The following is a 15819-nucleotide window of genomic DNA, read 5'->3' as shown; positions in this document are numbered from 1 at the left end:
AAAAGCACTTTTAACTGTAGAGAACAAACAGATGTTTACCACGGGGGAAATGGGTGAAATAGGTGAAGGGGATTAAGAATATACACTTATCATGGGGCGCCTTGGTGGCTTAGTTGGTTAAGCATCTGACTTCGGCTCAGGTCATGATCTCAGGTTCATGGGTTTGAGCCCCACATTGAGCTCTGCGTTGACAGTGCAGAGCTTGCTCGGCATATTTTCTTTCTCTCCCTCCCTCCCTCCCTCCCTCTCCCTCCCTCTCCCTCCCTCTTCCCCCCATGCCCCCCACTAGCATGCGCATGCTCTCTCTCTCTCTCTCAAATAAATTTTTAAAAAAAGTTAAAAAAACACCACAGTGAACACTGAATAATGTATGGAATTGTTGAATCACTGTATTGGACACCTGAAACTAATATAACACTGTATATTACCCACTGGAATTAACATTTTGTAAATCATTCTGGGGCACCTGGGTGGCTTAGTTGATTGAGCATCCAGCTCTTGATTTCACCTTAGGTAATGATCATGGGATCAAGCCCTGTGTCAGGCTCCATGCTGAGCATGGAACCTGCTTAAAATTCTCTCTCTCCCTCTGCCCCTCCCCTGTGTTCACATGTGTGTGCATGCAGTCTCTCTCACATGATATGATGTGATATGATATATGATGTAGTCATAGTCATTCTGTTCCCATTGTCATAGCCCCCAATTTTTTTGTGCATTGTATACTTGAACGATATTAATTTCAGATCAGGTGCATAGGAAACACTGTTGTATTATAAACCAAATAGAGAACCTCCATGTGTTGCCACATGGGAAAAAGCATATCATTTATAGTTTCCCCCAGGGAAACCTTTGGAGTTGTTTACAGAACAAAAAAAAAACAACAACACATATACTGATGGGTGTTTTTTTGTTTTTTTGTTTTTGTTTTTTTTTTTGTTTTTTTTTTTGTTTTTGTTTTTTGTTGGTTGTTGTTAGTTTAACCCAGGGCAATGAAACCCTGATTTGGGCTTTATGACTTTTTTTTTTTTTTAGTAATTTTTTTTTAATGTTTATATTTAAGGGAGAGAGCGAGGCAGTTGGGGATGGAGAGAGAGAGAGAGAGAGAGAGAGAGAGAGAGAGCATCCAAAGCAGGCTCCATGCTGACAGCAGAGAGCCCAGTGTGGGGCTTGAACTCACAAACTGTGAGATCATGACCTGAGTGGAAGTTGGACATTTAACCGACTGAACCACACAGGCGCCCCATGACATGTTTTTGATATTTTGCAGCTTTTATTTTTTCCTTTATTATTATTTTTTTTAATGTTTATTTATTTATATTGAGAGAGAGAGCACAAGCAGGGGAGGGGCAGAGAGAGAGAGAGAGAGGGAGAGAATACCAAGCAGGCTCCGCATTGTCGGGGCAGAGCCTGACATGGAACTTGATCATGAGATCATGACCTGAGCCAAAATTGAGTCAGATGCTTAACTGAGTGAGCCACCCAGGCGCCCCAGATACTGTGTAGCTTTTAAGGAATTTACACATTTTTCTTCATACTAGTAGTTCCTTATTTAAGTCTAGAAAAGACAGAAGCTGTTGACACTTTGAATGGCATAAACTACTTGAAATCAGATCATTGATTTTGCAGAAGATGGCCTGGAAAATCTTTGAGGATTAATTACACTCTGAAAAATAGGATTTATTGGCTCCATTGTATTTAGATGTGTTTGTGAAAAATAATGATCAGTTAAGGTCCTGACGTGGCAGGAGTATAAATTTCTTTTATGGTTTGCCTGTTCTAAGCTAATTTTGGTTATTTGGGTAGATTCCTTACTACTTATGAGAGAATGGATTTTGTGTTTGGCAGATTCTCTTTTAATATTTTGGTGCCAGCCCTAATAGACCAGACATAATTCAGATTGTCTGCCTTTGGGGACAGTTTAAAGATTATAAAATGTTTATTTATTTTTGACAGAGAGAGAGAGAGAGCAAGCATGAGTTGGGGAGGGGCAGAGAGAGAGAGAGAGAGGGAGACACAGAATCCAAAGCAGACTCCAGGCTCCGAGCTGTCAGCACAGAACCCGACGCGGGGCTCGAACCCACAGACCTGAGAGATCATGACCTGAGCCGAAGTCAGACACTCAACCGACTGAGCCACCCAGGCACCCCTGACAGTTTAAAGATTATAAAGCTACATTTTTCCTTTTGGAGCTTGGGAAGATTGTCCTTTGTCATCACTGAAGGGCTTGTTCTTCAGTTGTTGGAAGTTTCCTTATCAGAAGACACTTCTTTAATGTGCAAAGTGTATTACCTGGAGATCTGGGGATTTTGATGCTTTTTTTTTGTCCCTTCATCTAGGATGGTTTTGACTACAAGTAGCAGAAAACCCTAATGAGATTGGCTAAAAGCATAAAGGGAAATTTATTTTTGTTACATAACAAGATATCCAGTACTTTAGTGACAACATCAGTGACCCTGATTTCTATTCTTCTGTGCTGCATGCTCAACATGTTGGCCTTGTCTTTAGGCTAGTATCTTTTAGGGTCACCAGGTGTCTTGGCTTCAGTAGTCTCAGATACACATCTAGACAGAATAATATCTTGAGGAAGTGAAGGGACATCTTCTTGTTCTTTAAGAGCAAGGTAACTTTTCCCAGAGGACCCCTGGCCAACTTCCCCTCATGTCTCGTGGTTAGAAGACAAGTTACATGCCCTTTTCCTAAATCAGCTGTCTCTTAGGATCAGAAGGAAGTACTACTGTTCAAGATTCTCCCTTAACTAGAATGCAGTTTCACATTCCTGTGAAGGTGGACTACCTGATTGGGATTCTGTTAGTAAGGAAATAGTGGAGAAAGACGTCATCATCTACAGCATTCTCATTCCATGGTTTTCACAGTGGGCCTTCGTGGACACCAGACTTCAGGAGCAACCTCTGATTGTTTTTAGTCTGAGCTGTTTCTCTTTCCAGTACTTCCAAGGCTAGAAGTAGGCAGGGCTAGCCCAGGCCCCTTCACCTGCATCAGAATATCCCACAGGGTTAGCGGTGGGCATGTCTTCAAATTAGAGATGAGGAAATTTGCAGTTAAGGGACTCGCCCACAGCTCCACACTTTGTAAGCGAGGGCTGGAGAGTTCTGGGCACTTTAGTTTTTTAGGTTCTAGGTTTATTTAAAAAGAAATGCCAAACAAAGCCATAGAAATATGGAATGTTTTACATGTTTACTTCTAAGAAAATATTTGAAACACAAAAACAGTACTATAATTTTATGTGTCTATCATGTGGAAACAAAAGATCAAAAGTCTAGATCTGACTGAAGGTTGGACTTGTGCTTCTCTGTCCTGTGGGGGTTGCAAAGCTGGGCACGCATCTCTGAGTCCAGCTCTTCCGGGGCATTTGGCACTGTCCATCCCTCTCCTTTCCCAGACACCCACTGACCCAGAATAGAAAGTTCGGCACCTTCCTGGGTACCCTGTCCCCCACGGGGGCAATCCCAGCGAACAACTGAGCCAGGGTAAGAGCTGATTGACAGTGCTAAGCTGTGTCCACTGCCACCGTAGGCACCTCCAGGAGCCTCGAGAAGAGGCCCTTCAAGCTGCTTCTCCACTTAACACTACCACTGTGTGACTCCTTCTGTTTTCATTTGGTGCTTTTACTCCCTGCAGCCATCTTCCTGGAATCACTTCATTCATTCCAACAAACCTGTCTTTGAGCATTTCCTGTGTGCCAGGTACTGCTTTGGACCCTAGTTAGAGATACAAGGGAATGGTTTGATGGTGGTGACAGACAAGTAGATGAAGGTACAGTGATGTATGGCTGAGATAGTTGGCACAGGTACCTTAGGAGCCATAGAGGTGTGCACCCAACTCCTGTTTGGGAGAATGGAGTCTGGGGAAAACTCCATGGGGTAGGGAGGAGTGGAAAGTGGATAGCTAAGCAAAAAAGTGTGTGTTTATTGAAGTGGTGCTGATCAGTTAGGGGAATGGAAAATCATTAATTTTTATTGATAGCTGTGAAATAGAGCTTGTGGGCAGCTTTGAATTCAGAAACTTTTGCAGGGGTGCCTGGGTGGTTCAGTTGGTTGAGTGCCCCACTTCGGCTCAGGTCGTGGTCTCACGATTTGTGAGTTCGAGCTCCGCGTTGGGCTCTCTGCTGTCAGCACAGAGCCCACTTCGAATCCTCTGTCCCCCTCTCTCTCTGTACCTCCCCCGCTAGCACTCTTTCTCTCTCAAAAATAAACATTAAAAAAAAAAAAAAAAAGAACTTCTGCAGTTTTGCAGCAGTTTTCTTCAGTAGACTATTATGCCCATAAGTTATGAGGTTCAGAAGAAAATATTTCATCTCTTGCAGGTAAAGCCATATTCCTGCTTTCACAAATATTTAATTTTTCTTCTTTCGTCTTGATCTTTCAGATGTAGTCTTGCCTGCTACATTCCTAATCACAAAATATATTCAGTACTAGGGAAGTTGCCCATTACTTTAACTTTCTTGAGAGAAAATTGACATTACAGGGTAGGTATTTAAGTACAAAGGGCCTTTCCTTGTCCCACTGGTTGGTGTAGAGTCAGACAGAAAGGCAAGCTCTGTGGTGCCAGACATGGCTATAAATTGATGGCCACAGATTTAAAGTAGAAGAAATCAGAAGCCTGAATTTCTTTGGGAAAAGCAAACCCTTTTTATGATTCTACAACTCAGCAAGGGATGACTTTCCCCGGCTGCTCCTTGGCACCTTCAACAGAAAAGTTGGAAAGTGTGACCTGATTTCCCAGACAAAAACCCTTCCTTGAGTCAGTGAGAGACCCGAGACCCTTACCATTACTGGATATGGTGAGAAGTCTGAACACAATGAATTTGTGTTGCCTTCTGTTTTTTCCCTGAACACTTATCTTTGAATGTGGAATAAGCAGGGAGAGTTGCCTTTCTGACGGCTGTTAACGTACTGCAGCTCTAAAATCAAATCCTATAGGGAACATGGAGGGTATATGACAGCTAGGAAGGGAAGAGAATGTGGGCTTCTGTGCATAAAAAAAATGGATGGAGGAGACCAAAGTTGTATCATTCAGAAAAACTTACCACCTGTCTCTCATGCACCAGGCAGCGTTGTACATGCTTGGGGGAATATATAGCAGGAAACAAAACAATCCCTTTTTTTTTTTGTATTTTTATTTTTTATTATTTTAAAGTAATGTCTATGACCAATGTGGGGCTCAAACTCATAACCCCGAGATCAAGTCACATGCTTAACTGACTGAGCCAGCCAGGTGCCCCCAGAATCCCATTCTTTTCATAGAGCAGATATTCTTTGAACTGTAGGAAAATTGTGCTTGCCGGGTGTTTTGATTCCCTCTTTTCCTCTCTCCTTTCTGTTAGGAAAGAAGAATAAGCTGAACAGACTCTGACTGTTGGCTTTCAGTTCGCCAGGATCTTCTGCCTAGCTGTCCTTTTGTGGCCCATGTGCTGCATCCTCTGCCCTCAGTGTGCAGCTGGCCCCCAACGCAATGTGTGTTTGTCAAACCATGGAAGTGGGGCAGTATGGCAAGAATGCAAGTCGGGCCGGAGACCGGGGAGTCCTCCTGGAGCCCTTCATCCACCAGGTGGGCGGACACAGCAGCATGATGCGCTACGACGACCACACTGTGTGCAAGCCTCTCATCTCCCGGGAGCAGCGGTTCTATGAGTCCCTCCCTCCCGAAATGAAGGAGTTCACCCCTGAATACAAAGGTCAGTCACTGGCCAGTTTGGAGAGAGCAGTAGCCTTGGGCTTTTGCAGGTTTTCAGCTCAGTTTTCCTTGTATTGTGGGCCAGGTGATATGATTGTAGGTCTCTTTTGTCTCAAACTAAATCACTTTGTTAAGCACAATTTGAGACTGAAAGCACCAGCACAGTCTTTAGATCTTGAAAATCTGAATTCACCAATAGGTAAACCTGGAAGAATTCACAGCATTAAATACTGTTGGTGAAGAGCATGCTCTTAGCAAGGTGGTTTCCCCTGTTTGCTGGGATGCTCTAGGAGAGGGGCAGTACTTCTCTGGTTCCGTAGGAGGAAGAGTTGGATGCTTTCCAGGCCAAGGCAGTGAGACAGCTGGCAAGGAGGCTGTGTGGAGCCTTTGTGCTGGGGGAATGAATTGATGATAAGGAGTTTACAGAAGGATTGAGAAGGTCTGAAAGTCCTTTTGAAGGAAAAATAGTGTTTGAAAATGTAAATTAACTTTATAGAATAGAACCCCATGAATATATACCAGAATTAAGTCACTTTATTTTAAAATTTGATTTTTGGGGCGCCTGGGTGGCGTAGTCGGTTAAGCCTCCGACTTCAGCCAGGTCACGATCTTGCGGTCCGTGAGTTCGAGCCCCGCGTCGGGCTCTGGGCTGATGGCTCAGAGCCTGGAGCCTGTTTCCGATTCTGTGTCTCCCTCTCTCTCTGCCCCTCCCCCGTTCATGCTCTGTCTCTCTCTGTCCCAAAAATAAATAAAATAAACGTTAAAATTTGATTTTTGTTACTCTGTTTATACATTTTCATTGCCCACCATGGATAAGTTATATTTTTGTGTTCTACTTTTTAAAAAAAAATTTTTTATAATGTTTATTTATTTTTGAGAGAGAGAGAGAGCATGAGCAGGGGAGGGGCAGAGAGGGAGGGAGACACAGAATCTGAAGCATCCAGGCTCTGAGCTATCAGCACAGAGCCTGATACAGGGCTTGAACTCGCAAACTGTGAGATCATGACCTGAGTTGAAGTTGGATGCTTAGCCGACTGAGCCACCCAGGTGCTCCTTGTATTCTACTTTTTAATTTCCCAAAGCTGTTATGAATTTAGTCATGTTTACGTCATTATTTACTTAAGGGATCCTCAATTTATTTTATTTAAAAAATTTTTTTAATGTTTAATTTTTTGAGAGAGCGCACGTGCGTGAGTTGGGAAGAGGCAGAGAGAGTGGGAGACAAGAATCCAAAGCAGTCTCCAGGCTCCGAGCTGTCAGCACAGAGCCTGAGGCGGGGCTCAAACCCATGAACTGCAAGATCATGACATCAGCTGAAGTTGGTTCTCAACTGACTGAGCCACCCAGGCTCCCCAAAAGATCCTCAGTTTAGAAAAATCAATTCAGGGGCTCCTTGGTGGCTCAGTCGGTTGGGCGTCTGGCTTTGGCTCAGGTCGTGATTTCATTGTTCGTGGGTTTGTGCCCCACATAGGTCTCTGTGCTGACAGCTCCGAACCCAGAGCCTGCTTTGGATTCTGTGTTTCCCTCTCTGCCCATCCCCAACTCACACTCTGTCTCTGTCTCTCAAAAATGATAAATAAACATAAAAAAAAAAAAAAATTAAAAATGTTACTAATGGTTAAAAAATGGTTTAAAAAAATCCATAATTTTTTTTATTGTGGCAAAATATACATAACATAAAATTTAACCATTTTTAAATGTACAATTCAGTGGCATTAAGTACGTTCACAATGTTGTCTACCATTATCATTACTTCCATAACTTTCTCATCACCTCAAACAACCACTCTGTATCCATTAAATAATAACTCTCCCTTTCCACCTCACCGAACCCAGGTAACCTCTAGTCTACTTTGTCTCTTTACACATTTGCCTATTGTAGATATTTCATAGAAGTGGAATCATGTAATTTTTTGTCCTTTTGTGTCTGGTTTATTTCACTTAGCATAATGTTTCCAAGACTCACCCATGTTGTAGCATGTATCAGAACTTCATGTCCTTTTATGGCTGTATACCCATTGTGAATATATATCACATTTTGTTTATCCACTTATCTGTTGACGGACACTTGGGTTGTTCCCACTTTGGACTATTGTGAATAATGCTTTTGTTAATATTAGCTTATAAGCATCTGTTTGAGTCTCTGCTTTCATTTCTTTTGGGTACATACCTAGGAGTGGAACCTGCTGGATCATATGGTAATTCTGTTTAACTTTTTGAAGAACTGCCAAACTGTTACAGGGCCTGGCATCTAGTAGATGCTTAATAAATACTTGACTAATGGATTAGGGAAAGTTTTGCATAAGGATATAGAAGCCTAGAACTTCATATTTGGTACTATATGTGGTAACCCCTGATGACTGCCGCTGGTAATACTAAATACATAAAAATCCCTCTTGAAATTTACCAAAACACAGAATATTATTGGCATTTTTCCTTAGCTTGGTTGAATTTTAAAAACACCTGTGTTCCTGGCAATAAAGAGATATATGTGTATGTGTGGGTTAGTATTTATACATGTATTTCCCAGATCTGTCTGCTGAAAGGGCCTAAAAACAATGATACTCCAGTAGCAATCATAGGGCCAAGATCTTGGTCCTTCTAAATACCATTCCTACAGTAAAGGGAAGCAGAACTCCCTGGAGGAATGATTGGTTTCTGAATTGGGGCAGGAAAATAAAAGATGAGCCTGGAGCATCCCCTGGTAACTAAAAGTAAAGAAATGGTAAAAAATGATGGGAGTGTATGTTACAAGCACACAAGAGCCGATATCAGGGAATCCCAGTGGCCAAATCTAGAATATGAGAAATAAAATATCCCTAACTCCATACTGATAGATAAATGGGTGAGAAGGGACATTTCTTCCTTATAGAATTGTAATTCCTTTTAATTAAAAGATATAGAAGGAATGATGGAAACAGAAGTCACCATTAGACACACAACACAGTAATAATTGTCCCCGGCAGGAACCATGATTGATTCTAAAATGAGTGGGCTAACATACTATAAGAAACAGAATATTTAGAAAGTCTCAAAGTATCTCCCTATAGGATATTCATTAATTACAATAGGAAAAATAATAACTTTACAAAGGAGAAACCTGGCAGACTTCACCTTAACCAAGTGATCAAAGTTAAATCACCAGTAACAAGACCTGTATCTTCTGACATAAGAACTGAGGAGGACACAAGATCATTTCTGTTGCCTAAAATGAGTGATATCAATCTAATCATGAGAAAATATAATGCAAATCCAAATTTAGGGACATGCTACAAAATAACTGTTAGTATTCTTCAAAAGTATCAAAGTCATGAAAGAGAAAGACAGAAACTATATCAGATTGGAGGAGACTGAGGAGGACTAAATGCAATGTGAAGTGAAATCCTGAACCAGAAAAAGAATATAAGTGGGAAAACTGCCAACATTCAAATAAAGTATACAGATTACTTAATATTATTATGTCAGTGTTCATTTCTTGGTTTTGGTAATTATAAATTGATTTCATTTTTAACAGTTTTTTTTAATATGCTCTTATTGATGTTCAACAACTGGCTTAAATGAAGACAGTATTGATGATTTTAGAATAAGTCAGTTTATCAACAATATGCATGAAACAGCACTGTTCTTAAAATCTAAAATCAGGGGCGCCTGGGTGGCGCAGTCGGTTAAGCGTCCGACTTCAGCCAGGTCACGATCTCGCGGTCCGTGAGTTTGAGCCCCGCGTCGGGCTCTGGGCTGATGGCTCGGAGCCTGGAGCCTGTTTCCGATTCTGTGTCTCCCTCTCTCTCTGCCCCTCCCCCGTTCATGCTCTGTCTCTCTCTGTCCCAAAAATAAATAAAAAAAAAAACGTTGGAAAAAAAAAATTAAAAAAAAAAAATCTAAAATCAATTACTGAAATTCACTTAAGGAGCTTGGGGGCAGTGTTAAAAGGGGCCAGGTTTTCACAGGCCCTTATCCATCTCTGCATGTTGGCTGGCACCATCATATTGCAGCCTTCCATCTGCTGGAACACAGACCACAGTACAACATCTGCTGAAGCGAGTTCATTCCCAGCAAGCCAGGGGCTCTTCCCAAGAGTAGCCTTCATGGAGTGGAACATAGTGGCGGCTTCTTCTTTCTAAAAAATGTTCATTTATTTATTTATTTTTGAGAAAGAGGGTGTGCACATGTGAGCAGGGGAGGAGCAGAGAGAGAGGGAGAGAGAGTCTCAAGCAGGCTCTATGCTCAGCACAGAGCCTGACATGAGGCTTGATCTCACCACTGTGAGATCATGACCTGGGCCAAAATCAAAAGTTGGATTTTGACCGACTGAGCCACCCAGGTACCCCCATATAGTGGCTTCTTCTTTACTGTTTCCTTCTTTTAGCTGAAAAATAGCTATTATCTACCCAGGTTTTTACAAGGGTTAAATTTATAGCATTATGCTTCTGGCCAAACAAAAGAAAAAATGTGCAATGTTTCTTTCTCCTTTGATGGGACACATCGTTTGGATACTGAACTGCATTTTAATCTTCAGCACATTCTTCCCAATTAGAATAAACCCCAGGTGATATTCATGAGGGGCTGGTTTTTTTTGGTGTACTTGCCAAAGCACTCGATAAGACATTGGGCTCGCTGTTGACTGCTGCATGTGTGAGAACAGTGAACAGGACCCTGCAGTACAGCACAAGGGGGGTGGGGGGAGGTGGGGTTTGTGTTAATCATGATCTTTCAGTGCCCTTGTCTTTCAGTGCTCCATAATCCTTTCCAAGCATGGGATTTAAGCCCAATGCATTGGTTAGTAAAGCAGTTGGCTCATCAGCTTGGATTGTGTTGGTTACATCCAAGTCCACATCTGACATGTCAGTCATCTTGGTGTGACCATTAACCATAGCTTTTCAGTTCAGACAGACATTTTAAAATACCTTGATGGGATTCAAGAGCTTGAAGAGTTGGGTCAGAGAGTCTTCCTGCACATGGCCTGCAACCAGAGAAGGAGAGATGTGTCACTTTGTGATAGGGCTTTACCTGATACACTGGCCTCACGGGAGCATTAGAGGAAGCTGAGTATATGGGAATTCTATATTTTTGGTAACTTTCTATAATATTAAATGTATTTCAAAAAAAAAAAAACAAACCCTGTACTGTTGGGTTTTGATATATATTAATTGAACCAATAATATCTGAATATGCAGCCCGAGAAAAGAAAATAGATACTAATGATTTGCTATGGCTTTTAAAGACTTCTGTTCCCCAGTCTGAGAAAAGGGGAAAAACTGAACCACTACTGACAGTCCTTTCCTGGGAGCCACCTGGAGGTTTGAACTTGTCCCAGTTCTGTCGGTTGTGATTTAGAAAACATTTCTCTGGAGCCAGGATTTGACTCCCTTTTAAGATTTTTTTTTTTTTTTTTTTCCTTAGCATCAGAAGGACTCTGAGCTAACAGGGCTTATAGTTCTCTATCTCATTTTGGCATATTTATAGCAGAAGGTTTGGCCATGGATGTGTTGAGTGTGGATGAGTTGGTGGCTGAAGCTGCATATAAAGCATTTGCAACTGTTCTTAGCCACTTAGAGACAGCAATGTGTTTGATTCTGGCTTCTCTCTTGTTTTGTAGTCCTAGAATATTCCTTCAAATGTAATATTCTTCTGGTTCTGTTTTGAAAACAGTAGCAGGGTTCTAAGGTGGCTCAGTCGGTTAAGTGTCCAACTCTTGTTTTTGGCTCAGGTCATAATCTCATAGTTTGTGGGTTCCAGCCCCGTGTCACGTTCTGCACTGACAATGTAGAGCCTGCTTGAGATTCTCTCTCTCTCTCTCTCTCTCTCTCTCTCTCTCTCTGTCTTTCTCTTTCCCTTTCTCTATCTCTCTCTCTCTCTTCCTCCTCCCCCTCCCCTGCTGGCTCTCATGCACTCACTTTCAAAATAAATAAACTTAAAAAAAAACAATAGCAAACCATTGGATTCAAAATTGCACAATGGACTTGGATACACATTTCTCCAGAAAAAGATACACAAATGACCAACAACACATCAATGTCATTAGTCATTAAGATAATGCAAATTGGTGGCACCCAGGTGGCTCAGTCAATTAAGCATCTGACTTCAGCTCAGGTCATGATTAGTGACTTTGTGAGTTAGTGAGTTTGAGCTCTGCATCAGGCTCTGCACTGGTGGTGAAGAGCCTGCTTGGGGTTCGCTCTCTCTCCCTCTCTGCCCCTTCCCCACTTGCGTGCGCTCTCTCAAAATAAATAAAATTTTTAAAAATGCAAATCAGAACCACAAATCAGATACCATTCGTGCACACTAGGATGGCTATAATAATTAAAAACAAGAAAAAGGAAAGTAAGAGTTGGCAAGAATGTGGAGAAATAGAACACTGCCGGTAAGAATGTCAAATGGTGCAACCACTACAGAAAACAGTTTGGTAGTTCCTCAAAAAGTTAAACAGAATTACCATATGATCAGCAGTTCCACTCCTGGGTGTGTACCCAAAAGAACTAAAATCAGGGACTCAAACTGATGCTCATAAAGCTAATATTCACAGAAGTATTATTCACGATATTCACAACCCATGTGTCGCAGTAAGTGTATCAATAAACAAATTGGGATATATATTCACAATGGAATAGTATTCAGATTTAGAAAGAAATGAAGTTCTGATACATGCTACAACATGGATGAATCTTGGAAACATTATGCTAAGTGAAATAAGCCAGACACAAAAGGACAGAAATTACATGATTCCACCTATATTAGAATATCTACAATAGGCAAGTGTGTAACGAGACAAAGTGGATTAGAGGTTACCTGGGTTTGGGTGAGGAGGAGAGGGGGAGTTATTATTTAATGGGTATAGAATTGTTTGAAGTGATGAGAAAGAGTGGGATTTAGATAATGATAATGGTAGACAACATTGTGAATGCACTTAATGCCAGTGAATTGTATGTTTAAAAATGGTTAAAATGAGGGGTACCTGGGTGGCTCAGTCAGATAAGCATCCGACTTCTGCTTAGGTCATGATCTCATGGTTTGTGGGTTCGAGCCCTGCGTTGGGCTCTGTGCTGGCAGCTCAGAGCCTGGCTCCTGCTTCAGATTCTGTTTCCCCTCGCTCTCTCCCCTTCCCCCACTCATGTTCTGTCTCTCTCTCAAAAATAAAACATTTAGGAAAAAATGGTTACAATGATAAATTTATGTTACGTATTTTTTTTACTATAATTTCTAAAAATATATTTTTTAAAAATACCAAAACCTCCACCAAATGTAATCTTTAGTGTCTATTGAAATTAGTCTTACAATTGCCAAGAAAACTGGGGCTTATATCAGACCATTGATTTTTCATTTGCCCATCTGCATTCTACCTAGGTGTAAGTACTGATGTAAAAAATAATGTCAGGATCAAAAATATTTTCTTCTTAAACTAGTAGTAGATTGCAGGATTCGTTTAATTGGCAAGTTTCATCTACTATTTGTAGAACTTCTTCCTGCCCTATCCACAGCATAGCCATATCTCCCCGTATCAGGTATGATGCTCTGTGTCTGCCAGTGATCTGTCAGGGTACTCAAAAGTATGTACCTGAAGAGAATGAAAGGTTTCCAGTATAGCTTTAGATGAGTCTTCAAGACAGAAAAGAGCTAATCGTAAAAGATCAAATGATATATTTGACTATATAAAATTTAAAACTTATGTTTATTAAAATTCACCTTTAGAGAAAATGAGTAAAGATATTTACCACATATATAATTGACCAAGGATTAGTTTCCAGAATATAGATCTATATCTAAATTAATGTGAATCAGTATGGAAAAGATAGTTCAGTATGAAAATGAGCAAAAATTAAAAAAATAAATGAAAACCAAAGACCAAATTAAGAAAATAAATGAAAACCAAAGACAAAAGGCTGATTCTTTGAGAACAACATCTCTAGCCAGACTGGTCAGGAAAAGGAGATGACATAAATGTCCAATATCAGAAATGATATATGTGTCTTCACTAGGATCTACCGATATTTAAAGATAAAAGAATGTTTTGAGAAACTTTATCCCAATAAATTCTACAACTTAGATGAAAGAGACCATTTCTTGAAAGATACAAGCTATGAAAATTTTCATGAAGAAATGGGGACTCTGAATAGTCCTATCAAATAAATTGAAATTGGAGTTCAACACATTCTAGCAGAGAAAACTCCAGGCCCACACAGCTTCACGGTGAATTCTACCAAACATTTAAGAAATAGTAGTTCTACAGAAACTCTTCCAAAAAAATTAGAGAGTATGTCCCAACTCATTCAGCAAGACCACTATGAGAAAATAAATGCCCCTCACCAACCTAGATGTAAAAAATTTGAATACAATTTTAGTCGATTGACTAGAACAGTGTATTAAAAGGACACTGCATCATAACCAGGTAAGGTTTATCTGAGTAATACAGGGTAGGTTTAACATTCAAAGGTTAAATGGAATTCGTCATATTAATAATCTAAAAAAAGAAAAACCATCTATATCTTAGCAGATGCAGAAAAAGCATTCAACAATATCCAACATCTGTTCTTGATAAAACAACAACAGCAGCAAACTGGGAATAGAAGGACAGTTCTTTAACCTGAGGGCATCTATGAAAAACCTCTAGCCAGCATCATAATGACAAAACAGTTGCCCCACAAGATCAGGAATAAGACAAGGATGTTCATGCTCTCCACTTCTAGTTGACATTTTCCTGGAGGTTCTGGCCAGTGTGGTTAGGCAAGATAGAAATAATAAAAAGGCATTCCAATTGGAAAGGAAGAAGTAAAACTCTTTATTTGCAGACAACATAGAATTTTGCCTTCAGTCAGTCAGGTGTAAGAGCAGAATAAAATCCTGCAAAGGACTCAAAAGTGACCTCCTGAACGCCCTTTCTTAGAAAGCTACTTTGAAGACATCTTCCACTCTAAGGAGTAAACCAAGAGTGGGAGAAGTAGAGGACCATAGAAGGAATGACCCTCAACCCTCACCCTAGTCAGCGTGAAAGCTGTGTGGCAGGCCTGGAGGACACTTTAGGTCAGAGCACAAGGGGAGCCCAGGAGACAGAGAAGATTGGCAGACCAGAGAGCATTCAAGCTGGAACAGTTGAGGTTCTAGTGAAGACAAGAAGTTACAAAGGTGAAAACCTGCAGGAGAGGTAGCCATCTATGAAAGCAAGCCAGGGTACAGATGCGAGGCCCATGGAAGTGTGGCATGCATTTGAGCAGTATAGTGGGAAGTATGAAAAAAGAATTTCAAGTTTAAGGAATTTTTTCTAAAAGGGCCTAGGGAATGAGGATGAAATGGACCAAAGAGAAGGATATTCTTAGTCTGACATTGACTTATTCATAAATGCTTCTCATTTTTGTTCATATTATGGGGCCAATTTTGTACACCGGGAGTGTAAAGGAGACATGTAGTGACAGAAGGTTAGATGTGGAAGTTAGACAAAGGGCAGCCTGGACTTTGTTTTTTTTTTTTTGTTTTTTGTTTTTTGTTTTAATCTCCTTGGGTTAGGTTTCTAGGTATTGTGTTTTAAATCCTTTGTTAACGATTCAGAAGAAATAACGGATAACCTGTTGGGTAAAAAATGGACATGGTAAGCTGTTTTGCCTGAGTACAGCATGGAGAGTAGAAAGGTGTCAACTTAGAAATGCTGGTGGTTTGGTGAGACAGAAGTTCTGTCTGGTGAGGTTAGAATCGCCTGATGCTTAGTGTGGGCAGAAGACTTCTTTTTGGGACTGTTTTGCTGGAAGAAGTCTTGTCTCTAGGTGACTCTGCCAGGCAGAGAGAAACAGAGCAAGAAAATGACACAGGGAATGGCAGTATCACAGAGCAGTTGTATAAGTAGAGGGTTAAATCATGTTAGGTGTGGGTGTCTCCAGTGAACACAGTTCTTTTGAATGGTACAGGAGTCAGTTGTTGAAAATCAGAGGGCTGCAGAGGAGAGTGGGAAATAAACAGAGATTAACCCCCGATCAGAGGTTAAGTAGCAGACTTAGAGTTGGGGTGAGTGGTCAGCTGTCTTCTGGAAAGAGGTCTGTTGGTCATTGTTCCTACATTGATCTTCAGTTGGTTCATGGCAGGTGATGTGCTGTGAGACGGCAAGTGCCAGCAGTCTGTGCTGCATAGACCCAGCCTGTGTAGA

The 15819-nt window shown here is 40.9% G+C and overlaps 1 protein-coding gene and 1 pseudogene across 1 annotated transcript in view; one reads left to right on the top strand and one right to left on the bottom strand.

Annotated features, from left to right (window-relative positions):
* The window catches only part of IP6K1 (inositol hexakisphosphate kinase 1), a 60780-nt gene that overhangs the window by 32814 nt on the left and 12147 nt on the right, over window positions 1-15819 (top strand). Inside the window, exon 2 of the mRNA XM_045496874.1 lies at window positions 5345-5695. Coding sequence (XP_045352830.1) covers window positions 5473-5695 — 223 coding nt within the window. The 5' untranslated portion in view covers window positions 5345-5472. The remainder of the gene's footprint in view (window positions 1-5344; window positions 5696-15819) is intronic.
* On the bottom strand, window positions 9573-15801 carry LOC123607524 (annotated as a pseudogene).

Source organism: Leopardus geoffroyi, chromosome A2, assembly GCF_018350155.1.
Source record: "Leopardus geoffroyi isolate Oge1 chromosome A2, O.geoffroyi_Oge1_pat1.0, whole genome shotgun sequence".
Taxonomy (NCBI): Eukaryota; Metazoa; Chordata; class Mammalia; order Carnivora; family Felidae; genus Leopardus; species Leopardus geoffroyi.
The sequence above is the reverse complement of the archived record's forward strand: the minus strand, read 5'-3'. Positions and strand labels throughout refer to the sequence as shown.